This window comes from Oncorhynchus gorbuscha, linkage group LG06 (genome assembly GCF_021184085.1).
Source record: "Oncorhynchus gorbuscha isolate QuinsamMale2020 ecotype Even-year linkage group LG06, OgorEven_v1.0, whole genome shotgun sequence".
Lineage (NCBI taxonomy): Eukaryota > Metazoa > Chordata > Actinopteri > Salmoniformes > Salmonidae > Oncorhynchus > Oncorhynchus gorbuscha.
The window spans coordinates 54,488,669-54,511,028 of NC_060178.1; the positions used below are offsets into that span (position 1 = coordinate 54,488,669).

A 22,360-nucleotide genomic window follows, 5' to 3' on the forward strand; every position below is an offset into this window, starting at 1 on the left:
AGGTCGTGGCTCACATCCAGAGGATAGGTCAGTGTTTATCTTTGCCAGGAAGTGGTAAGCTACTCTGCTATTAAGACTTATTTAAAATACAGCTTAAATTAAAACGACTTTGAGAACCAAAAATAGATCAGTGCCAGCTAACCATCTATCTGAGGGAACATCCCAGGGATGTGTAGAAGAAATAGTCTGAGATAAACATTTCAGCTCTCTGGTAAGCTCCATTCTGTTTTCTACAGTAAAATGCCTTTTATACACCTGAGTTTAAACGGAAATTTGAATAATGGAAAGTCTTTTTCTCTTGTGCTATGCAAATGTACAGTACCACCTCTCTCTGGCCCGATCACAGAAGATAACATGTTCACTTTGGATTGCAGTCAATCTTACAACATGCAAAATAGGCCTGTGTGATAGAATATGTCACACGTAATGTAGACTGGACTGTATACATTTGTTTTGTCTGCCTTTGAATGAAGGGAAATGTAACGTTAAATGGCATGAAATGATCTAGCTTTTCTACTTGGTATGACAGAAGTGTCCAACCGTATGTCTGTATTTGATGCAGCCTCCATCTTGATGGTAAGCGTGTCCTGTCATCCCGGTCACATATCCTCAGGTAAGGATGCTCTATAAATGACTCATAACTCCTGTTCAAACAAAACTATCATGTTCTGTTTAAAAAAAATATTTTATTGCCCCGATCTATTGGTTATATGGTGGTTATAAGCTCTTATATTCCAGTAGGGGCCTGTTATTTTGACACTGATGGCTTTTATGTTATCAAGACTTTTTTTTACGTTCCAAGCCAACCTAAAATGGGACACGCACATCAATATTACCACCAAAGGGAACCGAAGGCTCTTCATGATGAGCCACCGTTGAATGAATGGGTAAAAATAACTCATGAAAAAGCATTAATTCATTAGATAACTATTTAAAGTAGGCATTCAAGCATAAGCATGTATAACATTTATAATGGCATTAATGGTCTTTTTTTAGGGTGTGTCTCATTCACCAGCTCAACCCAATTGAACATTTATGGGAGTTTCTGGATTGGTGCCTGAGACAGCATTTCCACCACCATCAACAAAACCCCAAATTATGGAATTTATTGTGGAAGAATGCTGTCGCATCCCCTCAAGAGTTCTAGGCACTTGTAGAATTTATGCCAAGGCGCATAGAAGCTGCTCTGAGGGCTTGTGGTGGCCCAACGCCCTAATAACACACTTTGTTGGTGTTTCCTTTGTTTGAGCAGTTACCTGTTTGTTCTAATTAATGTGGCCAGCCTTCTTAAAATATTAGAAAATACTTTATCTATTTATATGTCCGGTAAATGACAGTGATGGCTAAGTAACGTTCACATTTTCCAACTTAGTCTATTTGAACTTTGTTGGGCTATAGTTGACATTTCCTGGCGATGTTCCATTGTCCACTTGGGTTTGTGGTCAATGTATACTGTAGTAGCCTTTCACTGCTAAAAAGCAAACACCCGCCAGCTCTCTCACTCCCGACTGTCTCTCTCATCCAGTTAAGACCCTCCCGTTCTCCCTCCCCAATCCCTTCTTCCATATTGTCAGTATTTTGCAGATAGGCAGTCAAATTAATAGCAGCAATAGTAGACCCTATCAGGTTTCTTAAGGAAGGGACTAACACACTCCCTCACACATCTGTGCTGTGTAGAGCGGAGACACACCTGCAAACACATACACTAGTGGAACCAGGGTAGAGACCGGACACACACCCACACCTGTGCTTTGCAGATTGGTGACACACCTGTCCAGGAGGAGGACACACTCAAACTCACCTGGAATATATACTTCACCTCTTTCCTGTCTCGACTCAAGGAACAACAGGTAAAGTACAGTTTAATGCCCCCCCCCCCCCCATTTTTCCTCTCACCTCTCTGATATCTTTCTCCTCTATGGCCTCCAACACACTCTACCTTCTTTCCTCTTCTCTCTCACTCTTCTCCTGACTCTCTCTCACTCTCTTGTTATGTCTCCTCTACTCCTCCACACACTTCCAGAGCCTCAAACAGGTACAGGAGAAGTAGGCTAACAGCTCTGCAGTTAGCCTCCAGAGGCACTCATAGTAGTTAAAAGTGTTGAGTTAGCTGTACAAGATACAAATGTCTGCTGTTGTAATGGATTAAGCCACTATAGGGCCTATTTCCTGTAGAGGAGCTTTTAGGGTGGTTGTGTACAGTTGAAGCAGCAGTAGTGCGAGAGTGTTGGAGTTGTACTCCAGGACTTGTTGACTGTGTTCTGTCTGTTCCAATAGGACTGTGTACAAAGAAGCCTGCTCACTCTCTGCTCTACTCGCAACAGAACTCTGTTTACACTGTGGGAAGTGAGTGAGTGCTTTTTAGTCTGTACTTAATTATATATTTTCTTTCTTTCTCCGTTGTCCTAGTATTTGCCTTTCAGAGGCACATGAGTAAATAAATATAACATACTGAAACTTATTGGACAATCAAATTGCATGTGACATTGCAATACTTTGTTTGAGTTTATGCAATCCTCGTAAAAGCTTTTCTTTACTTTATATAGAGAATACCGGTATTTTATTTTATTTTTATTGAACCTTTAACTATTCTGTCACAGTCTTAGTAAGCAGATCAGTGCCTGGTTTCCCCCTCCCATATTTCACCTCTGGCTGTCTGGTTAAAACTAAACAAACCGTAGTGATGCAGGTAGCTGTTTATGATGAACTGTTATGCAGTAGTGAGTGTTGATAGTCTGTTTTTCTATAAACAGACTGTCAACACTCACTGTGTGGTGTTGCGTTATGGAAAGTTTTTCTTGTTTTTGGTGATCTGTCTCGTCTTTTTTTATTGATCGGAACAGCAAATGTGAAATGACTATATTCAAGTAATTGATAATGATAGCTGTGTTGGTGGTTGATTGATCAAAGCTCAAGGGTGTAAAGAGGTTGATAAACTTCAGTGGTATAGCCTAAGACAGAACTATGCTCTCTAGAAGGATGCTGTGCCAATGTTTATAGATAAACAGGGAAGTATGATGCCAATGTGTGTCGCACAACATGGAAATACTTTACACATGAAGAAAGGTAGGACACGTTTATCAGAAGTTGATCAACAGCACCCCTTACCCGTGGGCACAAAAGCAAAGAAAGTAAAAAAATATGAAAATAGCACTGAGTGTACAAAACATTCTTCCCTTTTGCCCTCAGAACAGCCTCAATTTGTCTTGGCATGAACTCTACAAGGTGACGAAAGCATTCCACAGGGACCCATATTGACTTCCCACAGTTGTGCTAAGTTTGCTGGATGTCCTTTGGGTGGTGGACCATTGTTGATACACATGGGAAACTGTTGAGATTTTTTTTTTGCAGTTCTTGACAAAACCGGTGCACCTGGAACCTACTACCCTACCCTGTTCAAAGGTACTTCAATCTTTTGTCTTGCCCATTCACCCTCTGAATGGCACACATACACAATCCATGTCTCAATTGTCTCGAGGCTTAAAAATCCTTTAACCAGTCTCCTCCCCTTCATCTACACTGACTGAAGTGGCTCAATAAGGGATCATAGCTTTCACCTTGTCAGTCTGTCATGGAAAGAGCAGTATTTTATACATTCAGTATATATATATATAAAATCCGTGGAGGCTGGGAGACTCACGGTATAGGCGCGGAACGCACAGAGACCACAAAGTGTGCTTCAAAAATCATCAAAGACGAATTATTTTAACCTAAAGCATTTAATAAAAACATGTATAGCACAATATTATGGGGAATGAGAGGGCTACTTACAGTGTTGGAAAGGGATCACAGCAGTGAAGGTGTGAGGCATGAGTTGAGGTGTTCAGAGGCTTGACCAGTGCAGGACAGGATTTGACTGCAAAGACACTACACAGACAAAAGAGCTAAGAATGAGTTAGTCAAAGCAAGGAGTAAAATTGTTTATGTGCAATAATGTGATTGATTCTACATATAGTAATGAGAGAAAATTGATAGGGGTACTCACAGTGCTTTGAAGGGAAACATTCAATGTGCCAGTGGATGAGCCGGCACATGAGACGTCGTGCTTTAGTTCGTGTCAGAAGAAAGTTGACAATGGTATTGGAGTGGAGTAGTCACCCCTTTATCAGGGAACATGAGGGGACTTATCTGCTATTTGTATTTACAGCTACATTCCTTTACAGCTGCGCCATCGTAGGTTTGAACAACGAGTTTCTCTATGAAGTTAAACTCAAGACATCTCAAAATTCATAAAGTCAAACAGACTGCGCATCTTGCCCACTTGGCACAAAGTAGCCCAAAAAACGTTCCTGAATAAAGCCCTGATCATCCACATACCTGACAATAACTGACAACTGCAAGCAGACTGGTGGCACCATAGGTCGCAGAACGGCGGGGCATTTTTTATCCCCTGGGGCCTGGGGATTCTACCTATATGTTAACCAAACTAGGAAAACTATGATATAAGGTATGACAGTGATTAATCAGTTGGAAAAAAGGTTTTCTATGGGCTATGATGAAACCAGTTTTTCATAATCATGGTTTATAAAAAACTCCTGGCCCTGGGGGGGATGAAAACTCTCAAACTATAGCTACCTGATATTAGTTCATATAAATTATATTTAGACTAGATTAGGAGGGGGATTTCCTTGATACCAGTTTGGTATTGATTGCCCTCACCATTTTCATCCTTCTTCATGAAACTGATCTCAGGTAGAGGTCGACCCTCGCTTTTAATTTGCACCTTTTCCGTGTACCCCAGAGAATGAAAGGGGTTCTTCAACAATGGAACCCCCATAACGCTCTGTGGCACAATCCCAATACAATACACTACATTCATTCTCTGATCCTACACCTATGATTGGATGGACATGTCAGTTCATATTGCAAATGCTTTGATTGGTTGGAGGATGTCCTCCATAAGTGGTCATAATTACCATGTATGTCTATGGAAGGGTGTGAGGCCTACCAGCCTCCTAGATTTTGTATTGAAGTCAATGTAGTCATAGGAGGACGGAAGCTAGCTGTCCTCCGGCTACACCATGGTGCTAGCCCAGACAGTGCTGTTGAAGTTACTGTAGACCTTCATTGCAAACAGTATATTTTAATCAATTATTTGGTGACATATGTATATATTTAGCATAGTTTTATCGAAAAATAACTTTTTATGTTTCACTATTTTTAAGAAATTTCACTGAGGAGGATGGTCCTCTCCTTCCTACTCCGCTGATATACTCTACCGTTCAAAAGTTTGGGGTCACTTTGAAATGTCCTTGTTTTTGAAAGAAAAGCACTTTTTGTCCACTACAATAACATCAAATTGATCAGAACTACAGTGTAGACATTGTTAATGTTGTAAAAGACTTGTAGCTGGAAACAGCAGATTTGTTAAAATGGAATATCTACATAGGCTTACAGAGGCCCATTTATCAGCAACCATCACTCCTGTGTTCCAATGGCACTCGTGTTATCTAATCCAAGTTTATCATTTTAAAAGGCTAATTGATCATTAGAAAACCCTTTTGCAATTATGTTAGCACAGCTGAAAACTGTTGTGCTGATTTAAAGAAGCAATTACAACTGTCCCTCTTTAGACTAGTTGAGTATCTGGAGCATCAGCCTTTGTGGGTTCGATTACAGGCTCAAAATGGCCAGAAACAAAGGACTTTCTTCTGAAACTCGTCAGTTTATTCTTGATCTGAGAAATGAAGGCCATTCCATGTGAGAAATTGCCAAGAACCTGAAGATCTGGTACAACGCTGTGTACTACTCCCTTCACAGAACAGCGCAAACTGTCTCTAACCAGAATAGAAAGAGGATTGGGAGGCCCCGGTGCACAACTGAGCAAGAGGACAAGTACATTAGAGTGACTAGTTCGAGTAACAGACGCCTCACAAGTCCTCAACTGGCAGCTTCATTAAATAGTACCTGCAAAACAGCAGTGTCAACGTAAACAGTGAAGGCGACTCTGGGATGCTGGCCTTCTAGGCAGAGTTGCAAAGAAAAAGCCACATCTCAGACTGGCCAATAAAAAGAAATGATTAAGAACACAAAAGAACACAGACAATGGACAGAGTAACTCTGCCTAGAAGGCCAGCATCCTGGAGTCGCCTCTTCACTGTTAACGTTGCACCATGAATTGTCACTGTCGATAATTCTGATTTTATAACTTCTAATAGTAGCTGTATCCACTGGCAAATTGGGAGAGAGAGTGAGGTGATTGCCATCTAAGAGCCAACATATTTTTTTTGCTGCAGTGCTGCATGGCAGCAGTAATAGTCTCTGATTAGTTGAGAGATTCAATGAACTATCATTGTTAACATAGTAGATGCAAAGCATTGAATATTTACATTTCTGAACTTTGAAATTAATTTTGTAACTTTGTCCCAGAAGCATTTAACTGCAGGGCACTCCTACATCATATGACGGAATGTGCCTACATGATTTATTGGACACAGTAAACATTTGGGAGTTGGGGACAATTTCATCATAAAACAATTCTTTTGTGTTATACAGTTTGAACAAACTTAATGTATAAATTGATAGTTTGGATTACGGGATAACAAGGTCATATTTTTCCATAGTTTGTTCCAATTAAAGGGTTATTCAGATTCACTTAGAACTGTGGACCATACTTTTTTAATGGCTAGCTCAGAATATAAGCTTTCCATAAATTGTTTAGATATTACAGAGATCAGTCCTGTTGGGAGCCCAGATAATTTATTTATAAATCCCATCATTGGATGGTAGTTGGGCTTCCCAAGGGACTCCATAGGCCAACATTGCTGACCTAAGTTGTCAATATAGAAAAAAGGAGTTAACTGGTACTGTATGTCTTTCAAATCTTTGAATGTACTCAAACCATTACTTCCATGATATTGGCAAGGGTACGGATTCCACATTTGGACCATTGGGGGAATGCAAAAAGACACCCTCCAGATTGCAAGACATTATTGTGAAATATTGGAGTGTGGGTATGCCATTTCGATTCCCAGAGATTGTGTGAGCAATAATAGGACCAAAGTGTAGTTTACATTTTTTAAGGGACATATCAGTGAAGACCACCACTTCCAGGGCTATAGGAAACACCATATTTATCTCTATGGGAAATGGTGCCGGAGGGGATGGCTGCTGTTTTATGGGCTCTTAACCATGCTTTTTTTTAACATTCTTTGTAATCTTGTAACTTATTTTTTTCATTTTGTACATAATGTTGCTGCTACCGCCTCTTATTACCGAAAAGAGCTTCTGGACATCAGAACAGCGATTACTCATCTTGAACTGGACGAAGAATTTTTCTTTAACGAGCTGGATGAGAGGCCCTCATCCCCGTCATTAGCAGGAGAAAGAGACGGGGGTATTGCGGAAGGAGATCGGCGTGCTTTGCGAGGATCCCGCGACGAGAGGCTAATCTGCCTTTGCCATCGGTGCTATTGGCCAACGCACAATCGCTGGATAATAAAGTGGACAAACTACAAGCACGTATATCCTAACAACGGGACATTAAAAATGGTAATATCTTATGTTTCACCGAGTCATGGCTGAACGACGACATGAATAACGTACAGCTAGCGGGTTATACACTGTATCGGCAGGATAGAACAGCAGCCTCTGGTAAGGCAAGGGGTGGAGGTCTATGTATATTTGTAAACAACAGCTGGTGCACGAAATCTAAGGAAGTCTCAAGGTTTTGCTCGCCTGAGATAGTTTAATCTACAGCTTATCATGAGATACTCTATCTTCCAAGAGAGTTTTCATCTAAATTCTTCGTGGCTGTCTATTTACCACCACAAACTGATGCTGGCACTAAGACCGCACTCAATGAGCTGTATACGGCCAAAAGTAAACAGAAAAACGCTCATCTAGAGGCTGCACTCTTAGTGGCCGGGGACTTTAATGCAGGGAAACTTTAATCCCTTTTACCTCATTTCTACCATTATGTTAAATGTGAAAATAGTGGGAAATTAACTCTAGACCACCTTTACTCCACACACAGAGACACGTACAAAGCTCTCCCTTGCCCTCCATTTGGCAAATCTGACCATAATTCTATCCTCCTGATTCCTGCTTACAAGCAAAAATTTTATCAGGAGGCACCAGTGACTCGGTCAAAAAAAAGTGGTCAGATGAAGCAGATGCTAAGCTACAGGACCGATTTGCTAGCACAGACTGGATTAGGTTCTGGGATTCCTCCGATGGCACTAAGGAGTACATCACATCAGTCACTGGCTTCATCAATAAGTGCATTGATGACGTTGTTCCTACAGTGACTGTACGTACATACCCCAACCAGAAGACATGGATTACAGGCAACATTTGCACTGAGCTAACGGGTAGAGCTGCCACTTTCAAGGTGCGGGACTCTAACCCGGAAGCTTATAAGAAATCCTGCTATGCCCTCCGATGAATCATCACACTGGCAAAGCGTCAATACAGGACTAAGTTCGAATAGTACGACACTGGCTCCGACGCTCGGCAGATGTGGCAGGGCTTGCAAACTATTACAGACTACAAAGGGAAGCACAGCTGAGAGCAGCCCAGTGACACGAGCCTACCAGACAAGCTATATTACTTCTATGCTCGCTTCGAGGCAAGTTAACACTGAAATATGCATGAGAGCAGCTGTTCCGGATGATTGTGTGATCACGCTCTCCACAGTCAATGTAAGACCTTTAAACAGGTCAACATTCACAAGGCTGCAGGGCCAAACGGATTACCAGGACGTGTACTCCGAGAATGCACTGACCAACTGGCAAGTGCCTTCACTGACATTTTCAACCTCTCCCTGTCTGAGTCTGTAATACATACATGTTTCAAGCAGACCCCCATAGTCCCTGTGCCCAACAACACTTAGGTAACCTGCCTAAATGACTACCGGCCCGTAGCACTCACGTCTGTAGCCATGAAGTGCTTTGAAAGGCTGGTCATGACTCACCTCAACACCATTATCCAAGAAACTCTAGACCGACTCCAATTTGCATCCATCCCCAACAGATCCACAGATGATGCAATCTTTATTGCACTCAACACTGCCCTTTCTCACCTGGACAAAAGGAACACCTACGTGAGAATGCTGTTAATTGATTACAGATCAGCGTTCAACTTGATCTCTGCAATGGTAAGGGTAGGCAACAACACATCTGCCACGCTGATCCCCCCCCCCCCCCCACCTACCACGCGTGCCTAGTCCCCTACTGTACTCCCTGTTCACCCATGACTGCATGGGCAAGCACGACTCCGGCACCATCATTAAGTTTGGAGACAACACAATGCTGGTAGGCCTGATCACCAACAATGATGAGACAGCCTATAGGGAGGAGATTAGACACCTGGGAATGTGGTGCCAGGACAACAACCTCTCCCCCACTGTGATCAAGACAAAGGAGATTATCGTGGACTACACAAAAAGGAGGACCGAGCACGCCCCCATTCTTATCGATGGGGTTGTAGTGGAGCTGATTGAGAGCGTCAAATTCCTTGCTGTCAACATCATCAACAAACTTTTTTTCTTCTTTTTTTCCACACCTTTAGTTAAATAGGCATCCACTTTAGAAGAGAGCAATGCGAGTGATTAATTTACCCATTTTAATTGCAAATCGAGGGCAGAGATAATGTCCTTACGAACAATCTATTGGATAGTAGCGGCCAGCTCTTTCTGTTGTCTGGTGAAAGCCGCCATGTTCCCACAGGTGAATTGTGGATGGACAGATTATGCCATCTGATGGAGCGAAACCTGCTAATTTTTTATTATTAAACAATGAACGTCCTACACCTTAATATGGGGTTAACAATTTACATTTTTATAAAACAATAGTTTTGCAACAAAGACACGATATCGCATATCAATACAAGTCACCAGAACTAGAAACCTGCTTCACTTGTGGTCACATTTATGGTTTCCCTCAATGCTAGTTTTCTTACAATTACAATATGTATGCATTTACTTTCCACGGCCTGCACCCTTTCACAACATTCTCTTTACTTCTGTGTTTATCTCCGTATTTGTGTGTTTCCACTCCCACCCGAGTGTCTCTGCTTTTGTGTTTGCAGGCCCATCAATACAGAGATAGTGCCACTCTACATTCTCCAGCCTTACCCTAGCCCACCTTCCAGCCCTATCTCTAGTTGCAGTGATGGGAGCATGTAGGAGTGTTTGGAGGATGGGGGGCTGCGCCGGGGTGGTGTTGGCCTGGATCGGGGCTCTGTTGCTGGGTTCCAGCTTGGCCCTGCCTCTCCCTGCCACCTGTCCTAAGGGAGTCTCTCCCTTGAACCTGATCCAAACACAGTACCAGTCAATCCCAGGAGCAGACGCAGGCTTCATGTCCGAGGTCGTCCAGTCCTTCCTCCACACCGTCCAGCCCAACCCCTTCCCCAAAGGTCAGTCTCGATGCATCCATGTGGTCAAAGGTAGTGTACTATATAAAGGGAATAGGGTGCCATAGTAAAACAAACTGTAGCATAATCGGACAACGCTGCTTTTCTACAGCAGTGCTTTGATCATATTGAGCTCATTCTGACCTAGCCAGGTGTGTGTAGCCACTATGTAAATCCCATTATAAATACCTAGGCTTTCACCCATTTGCAGAGGGATTTCTGCATAGAGCATCTTTAAGTAGTGAGTGGACAATATTCCACTGTAGTCCAGAACAGGCCAAGTCCATATTATGGCAAGAACAGCTCAAATAAGCAAAGAGAAATGACAGTCCATCATTATTTTAAGACATGAAGGTCAGTCAATCCGGAACATTTCAAGAACTTTGAAAGTTTCTTCAAGTGCAGTCGCAAAAACCACCAAGCGCTATGATGAAACTGGCTCTCATGAGGACCGCCACAGGAAAGGAAGACCCAGAGTTACCTCTGCGGCAGAGGATATATTCATTAAAGTTACCAGCCTTAGAATTGCAGCCCAAATAAATGCTTCATAGAGTTCAAGTAACAGTCACACCTCAACATCAACTGTTCAGAGGACACTGATTGAATCAGGCTTCATGGTTGAACTGCTGCGAAGAAACCACTACTAAAGGACGCCAATAAGAAGAAGAGACTTGTGTGGGCCAAGAAACACAAGCAATGGACATTAGACTGGTAGAAATCTGTCCTTTGGTCTGATGAGTCCAAATTTGAGATTTTTGATTCCAACCGCCATGTCTTTGTGAGATGCAGAGTAGCTGAACGGATGATCTCCGTATGTGTAGTTCCCACCGTGAAGCATGGAGGAGGAGGTTTGATGGTGTGGGGGTGCTTTGCTGGTGACACTGTCTGTGATTTATTTAGAATTCAAAGCACACTTAACCAGCATGGTAACCACAACATTCTGCAGCGATACGCCATCCCATCTGGTTTGCGCTAAGTGGGACGATCATTCGTTTTTCAACAGGACAATGACCCAACACACCTCCAGGCTGTGTAAGGGCTATTTGACCAAGAAAGAGAGTGATGGAGTGCTGCTTCAGATGACCTGGCCTCCACAATCACCCGACCTCAACCCAATTGAGATGGTTTGGGATGAGTTGGAACGCAGAGTGAAGGAAAAGCAGCCAACAAGTGCTCAGCATAGGTGGGAACTCCTTCAAGACTGTTGGAAAAGCATTCCAGGTGAAGCTGGTTGAGAGAATGCCAAGAGTGTGCAAAGCTGTCATCAAGGCAACGGGTGGCTACTTTTAAGAATCTAAAATCTATTTTGGTTTGTTTAACACTTTTTTTGGTTACTACATGATTCCATATGTGTTATTTCATAGTTTTGTGATGTCTTCACTATTATTCTACAATGTAGAAAAATAGTCAAACTAAACTTTTGACTGGTACTGTATATCTGGGTCCAGGATAAAGTGACTAGGGGCAATTGAAATTGGCGTGGGAGCAACATTTTGGGGGTTCTTGCATTGGAATTATATTGAATCCTGCTTATATCACGTTATACTACAATAAACCTATAGTTCAAATGCCCAGACTCCAAGATAATGGAGTGCTTTTGAAGTGACAGTCAGGTTGTCACGAAATCTCCGCTGCGCTGTATCAGAACAATGGACAGTGCCTTGTGCCGTACACACTAAAGTCAGGCTGTTTTGGTAGAGAAGACAGGCTACAAGATAGATGGGCTGTTTGTAATAGCTGTCTTACCAAAATAATGGAAAAGAAACGCTGAAAGTAGTAGCCTAGTTATTCATGCATGCAAACAAAAATACTGAATAGCAGTTTGACTTAGAATACCTACACAACTGTGAATGTGAACGAACAAATTAATGCGAACTGAACAAAACAGCGGTACCAAGTAGTAGTAGGCCTAGGTAAAACAAAATGCCAGATCGATAAAGGCATGACACAATCTATATTTAGGCTAGTTACATTAACAGTAAACAAATGCAGTAAACAAAATGCGAATGGAGATCCAAAACAGCCTACAACCTATTACAGTGGAATGCAGCTGTCTTCCCAAATAAATAGGGCTATAATGGCCCGCTTCAAACATGCAATATAATGCCGCTCGCTCATGAGTTCAGTAACACGTTGTGATACGGCAAAACACACTTCTGTAAATCAAATTCGACACACGTAATCAAGTAAGCAATGGCCAGACTACCATAAACAGGTTTCCAATATATACAGTTCCATGTACCACGAAAACCAATTGGCTACCAAGAAAACCCCAATAGAATGTCTAGTTATTTGATTAAACATACGATCTGTATAGCTATACCCTGGGGCATCATTTGGGATATTGCGTTGCAATTATATTGAATTATGCTTATATCACGCTACAATGAACATTAAAGTTAAAATGCTTTTGACCAATAAGTAACAGGTTGGCGCAAAATCTCCGCTGCGCTCTATCAGCACCATGGACAGTACCCTACACACACCAAAGAACGATTTGTATTAAAACTAACCAGCTAGATTTGGTCTTACCTTTTCAGAACAGTTGCTGCCTCCTTGATGCTCTGTGGATCTTCCTGAGTAATCGGTCATTCCATTCTCCCCGAAATCTTCTTGAAAGATCCCCCTCAAATACCAGTTGGCGTAGTTGAGCTTTTCTCGGGTGTATCATGCTTCTTCTGTGCTGACGGAACACATTTGTCAAAATGGAAAATGAGTTATCGCATGTAGCTTCATCAGTGACAATCTCACTCATGAGCCCTATGATTTCATTTTGAAAATCGCGTGAGGTTTGTGACATTGTGGGGTATGGCGCTAAACACCATGACAAGTTCCTTGTCTATTCAGAGAGGATATTCCATCATGGACAGAAAATGTATACTGCCCCCCTCTCCTCTTGACTGTATCGCGTCTAATACCCCCTTATTGGTCGCTGGTTTGAAACAAGACACTCAATAATGTCCACAGTCGCAGAAACACATACATGTGATTTCTTAACACGTGTTGACATCACAGTACTCACAATGCAGTGCATTTCAAAAGCTCTTTGTTTGATGCGTGCCCAGCGAATCCATTGGTACTATCAATAGCATGCTTCCAGTTAGAAAACCCGACATGGGTGAAGGCCTTGTTTGCGTTAGCATTGGACACAGAACTTTCGACGTGGGAAACAAAATGTTGCATCTGCAATAACCGAGTATTCCAGCCACTCTCCTCATGTGAACCAGTTGCTATTAAATGAGCGTTTTAAAATAGAAAACCTTAGGCTATGGTAGGATTATAGGCTAACCAATTTGTAAGTCGCTCTGGATAAGAGCGTCTGCTAAATGACTTAAATGTAAATGTAAATGTAAACCTGGGCTTGCTCCTCTGTTCCAAGGAACAGTCGGCGGTGGAGGGGGCTGTGGAGCCATTATCCTGGCGGCATTTGTGGAAGAGAGGGAAGGTTCTGCACTCGGAGCTAGCTGGAGCTCGCTAACATCATCGCTGCTGGGCTTGGCAGCGGCCTCGGTGGTTCGATACTGCTGCTCATCGCTCTCCATTGGCTTTATTTGGGTACTTTGGCGCAGCCAATTTATGATATCCATCGTGGCAGTGGCAGATTAGCTGGTTCGAGCTAGCTAAATAGGTGAAGGCTAAGAACACTAACGCTTTTTACAGCTGGATAAGAAGCTAAATAAATTACGTAGTGGTGTGGTGTGTGAGACATAGTTGACTGAAGCTGCTTCAATGGTAAACTTGACCCCGCCCTTATAAATCAAATATTACAGGCGGAGCCGTATCACTTTATTCCCTTAGCCTACCACAGATGAAGCGTTTTTTTACAGCTTTTATTGAAACCCAAAGGGATCATACATAACCTGCCCCAGTGGCTTTCCATAGACCCCCTACACACCGCAGCGTACTCTGTCCATTCTGCTGACACTGTCCATTGTGCTGACACAGTGCAGGGAGATACAGATTTTTCACCAACCTGTCAGTCAATCATTTGGAACTTTTTTGCATATAGGGGCATAAAACAAAAACTGAGTGGGCTAAGCTCCCTAGTGGAGCCGGGTACACCCTCCTCCCTCTCTCTGTCATTCTCTCTCTGTCACCCTCCCTTTCTCTCTATGGCTGAATGCCTGGGTATCAGGATTCAGAAGTGGATTACTATTCTGTTCACTAAGTAACGTACATGACAGTGTACCAGTTGGGGCTTTAACACGCCAGCTGGGTATCTGCTTTCAGGAGATGAATAAAGAAATGGAGAGAGACTATGAGAAAGTGGAATTTCCTCTTTCCCACCTAGACGATAGAGCTCCTCTGAAGTTTCTCTTCACAATGCCAGCTGGTGTTGTGTGAATAATAACCGGCTATAAGTGCAGGGTTAGACAAGACAGTGGAGTAGGAACAGTGTGGTCTCAGTTCTCACATCCCTGGTATGGCTACTAATGGTTTCCTGATCCTGAACCTAGGTTACATCTAAAGAACATACAGTAGGTTTGATTTCTGCAAGTAAATGAAATAATGATAGAGAGTAATTATATTTTGAAGGTGTGAGATCTCACTGTTGTCAGAGAGAATGAGGGAGAGAGGGTGATGAAGAAACTGAGGGCGAGAGAAAGTGAGAGGGAATGAGAGAGATACCTAGTCAGTTGTACAACTGAATGCATTCAACTGAAATGTGTCTCCGCATTTAACCCAACCCCTCTGAATCAGTGAGGTGTGGGGGACTACCTTCACCGACATCCTCATCTTCGGTGTGCTGCCTTGCTCAGGGGCAAGAACGGCAGATTTTTACCTTGTCAGCTCTGGGATTCGATCCAGCAACCTTTCGGTTACTGGCCCAATGCTGGCCCAATGCTCTAACCACTAGGCTACCTGCGAGAGAAAGAGAGATTCGAGAGGGTTGATGTAAAATGTGACTCCTGATCTCCATACAGCCTTTGACAGTGTGAGGTCAGATCCTCTCACATGAACAAGCCAGATGATGTTTATATGTTGAAAATATTTTTTGTGGTGATATTTAATCATTATTGGTTGAATGTTGGCTGATGTTTAAAAATATATATTAATTGAAACTTTTATTTTATCAGGGAGTCATACTGGGACCAAGGTCTATTTTACAGATGAGCCCTGAATTACATAAATTAAAAAGAAAAAAAACACACATCAAAATATAAATACAGAATGCAAGCAGAAAGAAAAACATGGTCATAAAAAACAAATACATCCAGATCCTCCTCCTTTCTTTCTCTCCCTCTCCATTCTTCTCTCTTAGATCTGCTGGTTAAATTAGTGGAGAAAAGTGGCAATATATACAATGACAAGAACACCATCAAAGAGGTAAGAAAAGATGGATGCGTGCATGTGTGTGTGTCAACTTGGTCGCTAAATCCAGAGAAACTACGGACCATGTTAAAAAAACGGTTAGTCTCTAAATCCGTCTTGAAGGACCACTTAAAAACGGTTGGCTGGTATGCCCTCACCCGTCTGAGCGGTCGGCTGTGAATGCCCTCACCCGCTATGCACTTATATCTGGTTAGTTTGGTTCTGCCCTCTAAATCAAATCAAATCCAATTTCATGTGTCACATACACATGGTTAGCAGATGTGAATGCGAGTGTAGCGAAATGCTTGTGCTTCTAGTTCCAACAATGCAGTAATAACCAACGAGTAATCTAACATAACAATTTCACAACAACTACCTTATACACACACAAGTGTAAAGGGATGAAGAATATGTACATAAAGATATATGAATGAGTGATGGTACAGAACGGCATAGGCAAGATGCAGTAGATTGTATCGAGTACAGTATATACATATGAGATGAGTAATGTAAAACAAAGTGGCATAGTTTAAAGTGGCTAGTGATACATATATTACATAAAGATGCAGTAGATGATAGAGTACATTATATACATATACATATGAGATGAGTAATGTAGTGTATGTAAACATTATATTAAGTGGCATTGTTTAAAGTGGCTAGTGATACATGTATTACGTAAAGATGGCAAGATGCAGTAGATGGTATAGAGTACAGTATATACATATGAGATGAGTAATGTAGGGTATGTAAACATTATATTAAGTGGCATTGTTTAAAGTGGCTAGTGATACATTTTTTCCATCAATTTCTCCAATATTAAAGTGGCTGGAGTGGAGTCAGTATGTTGGCAGCAGCCCCTCAATGTTAGTGGTGGCTGTTTAACAGTCTGATAGCCTTGAGGTAGAAGCTGTTTAGCAGTCTCTCGGTCCCTGCTTTGATGCACCTGTACTGACCTCGCCTTCTGAATGATAGCTGCGTGAACAGGCAGTGGCTCGGGTGGTTGTTGTCCTTGATGATCTTTGTGACCTTCCTGTGACATTGGGTGGTGTAGGTGTCCTGGAGGGCAGGTATTTTGCCTTATGGTTGTGGGCGGAGCAGTTGCCGTACCAGGCCGACAGGATGCTCTCGATTGTGCATCTGTAAAGTTTGTGAGTACTTTTGGTGACAAGCCACATTTCTTCAGCCTCCTGAGGTTGAAGAGGCGCTGCTGTGCCTTCTTCACCATGCTGTCTGTGTGGGTGGACCAATTCAGTTTGTCCGTGATGTGTACACAGAGGAACTTAAAACTTAGTACCCTGTTTCCTGAAGTCCACGAACATCTCCTTTGTTTTGTTGACGTTGAGTGTGAGGTTCTTTTTCCGACACCACACTCCGAGGGCCCTCACCTCCTCCCTGTAGGCCGTCTCGTCATTGTTGGTAATCAAGCCTACCACTATAGTGTCGTCTGCAAACTTGATGATTGAGTTGGAGACGTGCATGGCCACGCAGTCGTGGGTGAACAGGGAGTACAGGAGAGGGCTCAGAATGCACCCTTGTGGGGTCCCAATGTTGAGGATCGGCGGGGTGGAGATTGTTACCTACCCTCACCACCTGGGGGCGGCCTGTCAGGAAGTCCAGTACCCAGTTGCACAGGGCGGGGTCGAGACCCAGGGTCTCAAGCTTGGAGGGCACTATGGTGTTAAATGCCGAGCTGTAGTCGATGAACACCATTCTCACATAGGTATTCCTCTTGTCCAGATGGGTTAGGGCAGTGTGGTTGCGATTGCGTCGTCTGTGGACCTATTGGGGTGGTAAGCAAATTGGAGTGGGTCTAGGGTGTCAGGTAGGGTGGAGGTGATATGGTCCTTGACTAGTCTCTCAAAGCACTTCATGATGACGGAAGTGAGTGCTACGGGGCAGTAGTCATTTAGCTCAGTTACCATAGCTTTCTTGAGAACAGGAACAATTTTGGCCCTCTTGAAGCATGTGGGAACAGCAGACTGGGATAAGGATTGATTGAATATGTCCGTAAACACACCAGTCAGCTGGTCTGCACATGCTCTGAGGACGCGGCTGGGAATGCCGTCTGGGCCTGCAGCCTTGCTAGGGTTAACACGTTTAAATGTTTTACTCACGTCGGCTGCAGTGAAGGAGAGTACGCAGGTTTTGGTAGCGGTCTGTGTCAGTGGCACTGTATTGTCCTCAAAGTGAGCAAAGAAGTTGTTTAGTCTGTCTGGGAGCAAGACCGCGACGGGGCTGGTTTTCTTTTTGTAATCTGTGATTGACTGTAGACCCTGCCACATACCTCTTGTGTCTGAGCCGTTGAATTGCGACTCTACTTTGTCTCTATACTGACGCTTAGCTTGTTTGATTGCCTTGTGGAGGGAATAGCACTGTTTGTATTCGGTCATGTTTCAGGTCACCTTGCCCTGGTTAAAAGCAGTGGTTCACGCTTTCAGTTTCACGCGAATGCTGCCATCAATCCACGGTTTCTGGTTTGGGAATGTTTTAATAATTGCTGTGGGTACGACATAGCCGATGCACTTGCTAATAAACTCGCTCACCGAATCAGCTTATTCATCAATGTTGTTGTTTGACGCAATGCGGAACATATCCCAATCCATGTGATCGAAGCAATCTTGAAGCATGGAATCAGATTGGTCGGACCAGCGTTGAACAGACCTGAGCGTGGGAGATTCCTGTTTTAGTCTCTGTCTATAGGCAGGGAGCAACAAAATTGAGTCGTGGTCAGCTTTTCTGAAAGGAGGGCGGGGGAGGGCCTTATATGCGTCGCGGAAGTTAGAATAACAATGATCCAGGGTTTAACCAGCCCTGGTAGCACAATCAATATGCTGATAAAATTTAGGGAGTCTTGTTTTCAGATTAGCCTAAAATCCCCAGCTACAATGAATGCAGCCTCAGGATATGTGGTTTCCAGCTTACATAGAGTCAAATAAAGTTAGTTCAGGGCCATCAATGTGTCTGCTTGGTGGGGAATATATGCGGTTTTTGATTATAATCGAAAATAATTTTCTTAGTAGATAATGCGGTCTCTATTTGATTGCGAGGAATTCTAAGTCAGGTGAACAGAATGACTTGAGTTCCTGTATGTTGTTATCACACCACATCTCGTTAATCATAAGGCATACTCTTCTTACCAGAAAGATGCTTGTTTCTGTCACCGCGATGCGTGAAGAAACCAGCTGGCTGTACCGACTCCGATAGCATGTCTCGAGTGAGCCATGTTTCCGTGAAGCAAAGAACGTTACAGTCTCTTATGTCTCTCTGGAATGCTACCCTTGCTCGGATTTCATCAACCTTGTTATCAAGAGACTGGACATTGGCGAGTAGTATGTTCGGGAGCGGGGCGCGATGTGCCCGTCTCCGGAGCATGACCAGAAGACCGCTTCGTCTGCCCCTTTTACGGCGTCGTTGTTTTGGTTCGCCGTCTGGGATCCGATCCATTGTCCTTGGTGGTGGGAAAAACACAGGATCCGCTTCGGGAAAGTCGTATTCCTGGTCGTAATGATGGTGAGTTGACGTTGCTCTTATATCCAGTAGTTCCTCCCGACTGTATGTTATAAAACCTAAGATTACCTGGGGTACCAATGTATAGCGCTGTCCAGTTAGAACATGATGTTGAGGTCCATCACTGTACTCTTGATAGTCACCACCACACACACACAGACACAGCTGTTTCCATTTGAGGATGTTTCTATGATTTTAGTAACCCGAAGGACCTGGAATGTTATTGTTGTGGTTCTATAAGACAAAGATATGTAAACAGTATTAGGTCATGTTTATAACTATGCAATATACACACATGTACATGAATAAATGGCAAATGGCATTACCCTTACATGTCTATAAAGGGCTATAAACACAGCATCAATATACATTTAAACATTCACCTCTTGGAGAGAGAGAGAAACAAATTACTTGGATTTACAGAGTCCAGATTTATGGCACTCTCTCTCTTCAGCCTTGTATGAGAATCTGCCAGGCTGACACCTGATCTGGCCTGGCACCGCAGGGTTGTAAATTACTCTGTGCATGAGGAAGCTCCAAGAACTGTCTGGGATGACTCGAGAAGCTTGCCCATGGCAGCTCAATAAAACACCTTAATAAAGGCCACTATGGAAAATGCTGTGTTAGCATGTGCCTGCAAAAGACTATGCTTACCAATACAACAATTAAACCACTTCTGCAAAAGTACTTGTGCAACCAATGCAATAATAACACATATGGCAGTACAGAATAATACTACATATAATAAACAATACGTAAAGCAGCATTGGCAACTCTAACATTACATAATACTAACAGCCAGACAGTAGATCATATGTCTGAAACCTGTCAAAGTAACAAAGTAATTAGTGGTAATGACCTATTATTATACAGCATGTAAAAACCACAATTAGAACACCCCTGCAACTTACATTTTGATGCACCCACAACATTCCTGGTACTGTCGATAATAAAAAGTCCTCAGAAACATGCGTCTTCTCCCTTTGGACAACGATAACACTCTGACCTGGGCGGTTGCAGTGTCCAGATGTGCATTTCCAAGTGCTCTGATTGGTTGGGAATGGCAGGGCTACAATGGGTGAGGGATATCTTAGGTAGCCTGAGCAGCCAAACTAACGGGACTTAAGAGAAACTGACTGGACCTTGAGGGAAGTTAGGTAGAGAAGAGAGGAGCAGGACAATTTTTTTTACAGTGTGTTTGTGTGTCAAGTTAAGCTCTGTGTACTAGCCACAGACACTCCCTCCTAAGTTACCCTTTAGGCAGTAACCTGGGAGAGCTTTATGTAAGGAACCCTACTAATTGTGTGTATGTGTGTGTATCTCTGTGTGTTAACCTGTGTGTGTGTATGTATGAATCTCCTCAGGTCCTTCTCTATGAAGTTGGTTTCCTAGTGTGTGCTGCTATAGGGATCGTGTACATTATCCTTATGCCCCTGGTGGGGTTCTGCCTGGCCTGCTGTCGCTGCTGTGGACACTGTGGAGGACACATGTACCAGGAACAGACTAAAGCTGTCCACTGTCACAGGAGAGGATTATACTGGGCTACACTACTCACAACACTAGTCATACTGTAAGTGTGTGCCACCCTGAAAAAAAACAGCATAGACCAGCATAAGTGGTGGTTTTGCTGGTGACCAGCCTTCGCTGTGTTTTCAAAGTGCCTTCGTTGTGCTTTCATGGTTCATTAGCTGTGTTTTCATGTTGACCAGCCTTCGCAGTGTTTTGCTGGTGACTAAAATATCACCTAGGGCCCCCCAAAATGCTAGGGCCGGCTCTGACTGCATGTGTGGGTATACAGTGGGGCAAAAAAGTATTTAGTCAGCCACCAGTTGTGCAAGTTCTCTCACTTAAAAAGATGAGAGAAGCCTGTAATTTTCATCATAGGTACACTTCAACTATGACAGACAAAATGAGAAAAGGAAATCCAGAAAATCACACTGTAGGATTTTTAATGAATTTATTTGCAAATTATGGTGGAAAATAAGTATTTGGTCACTTACCAACAAGCAAGATTTCTGGCTCTCACAGACCTGTAACTTCTTCTTTAAGAGGCTCCTCTGTCCTCCACTCGTTACCTGTATTAATGGCACCTGTTTGAACTTGTTATCAGTATAAAAGATACCTGTCCACAACCTCAAACAGTCACACTCCAAACTCCACTATGGCCAAGACCAAAGAGCTGTCAAAGGACACCAGAAACAAAGGACCTAGTGAATGACCTGCAGAGAGCTGGGACCAAAGTAACAAAGCCTACCATCAGTAACACACTACGCCGCCAGGGACTAAAATCCTGCAGTGCCAGACGTGTCCCCCTGCTTAAGCCAGTACATGTCCAGGCCCGTCTGAAGTTTGCTAGAGAGCATTTGGATGATCCAAAAGAAGATTAGGAGAATGTCATATGGTCAGATGAAACCAAAATATAACTTTTTGGTAAAAACTCAACTCGTCGTGTTTGGAGGACAAAGAATGCGGAGTTGCATCCAAAGAACACCATACCTACTGTGAAGCACGGGGGTGGAAACATCATGCTTTGGGGCTGTTTTTCTGCAAAGGGACCAGGACGACTGATCCGTGTAAAGGAAAGAATGAATGGGGCCATGTATTGTGAGATTTTGAGTGAAACCCTCTTTCCATCAGCAAGAGCATTGAAGATGAAACGTGGCTGGGTCTTTCAGCATGACAATGATCCCAAACACACCGCCCAGGCAACAAAGAAGTGGCTTCGTAAGAAGCATTTCAAGGTCCTGGAGTGGCCTAGCCAGTCTCCAGATCTCAACCCCATAGAAAATCTTTGGAGGGAGTTGAAAGTCCGTGTTGCCCAGCAACAGCCCCAAAACATCACTGCTCTAGAGGAGATCTGTATGGAGGAATGGGACAAAATACCAGCAACAGTGTGTGAAAACCTTGTGAAGACTTACAGAAAACGTTTGACCTCTGTCATTGCCAACAAAGGGAATATAACAAAGTATTGAGATAAACTTTTGTTATTGACCAAATACTTATTTTCCACCATAATTTGCAAATAAATTCATAAAAAACCCTACAATGTGATTTTCTGGATTTTTCTTCTCATTTTGTCTGTCATAGTTGAAGTGTACCTATGAGAGGGAGAACTTGCACATTTGGTGGCTTAATAAATACCCTTTTGCCCCACTGTACATGTGGGTAAGCAGACCCGCAAGCC

General features: G+C 43.0%; 1 protein-coding gene across 4 annotated transcripts in view; it reads left to right on the forward strand.

Annotated features, from left to right (window-relative positions):
- Positions 1 to 1,687: 1,687 nt before the first annotated feature.
- Positions 1,688 to 22,360, forward strand: part of LOC124038093 (prominin-1-A-like) — a 36,069-nt gene continuing 15,396 nt past the window's right edge. The window contains exons 1-5 of one of the 4 annotated variants that reach the window (XM_046353549.1): positions 1,688 to 1,850; positions 2,278 to 2,350; positions 10,030 to 10,356; positions 15,617 to 15,681; positions 20,541 to 20,746. In XM_046353549.1, coding sequence (XP_046209505.1) covers positions 10,113 to 10,356; positions 15,617 to 15,681; positions 20,541 to 20,746 — 515 coding nt within the window. In that variant the 5' untranslated portion in view covers positions 1,688 to 1,850; positions 2,278 to 2,350; positions 10,030 to 10,112. Of the gene's footprint in view, positions 1,851 to 2,277; positions 2,351 to 3,359; positions 3,403 to 10,029; positions 10,357 to 15,616; positions 15,682 to 20,540; positions 20,747 to 22,360 lie in introns of those variants that run through there. The other 3 variants (XM_046353548.1, XM_046353547.1, XM_046353550.1) reach the window with 3 other exon arrangements.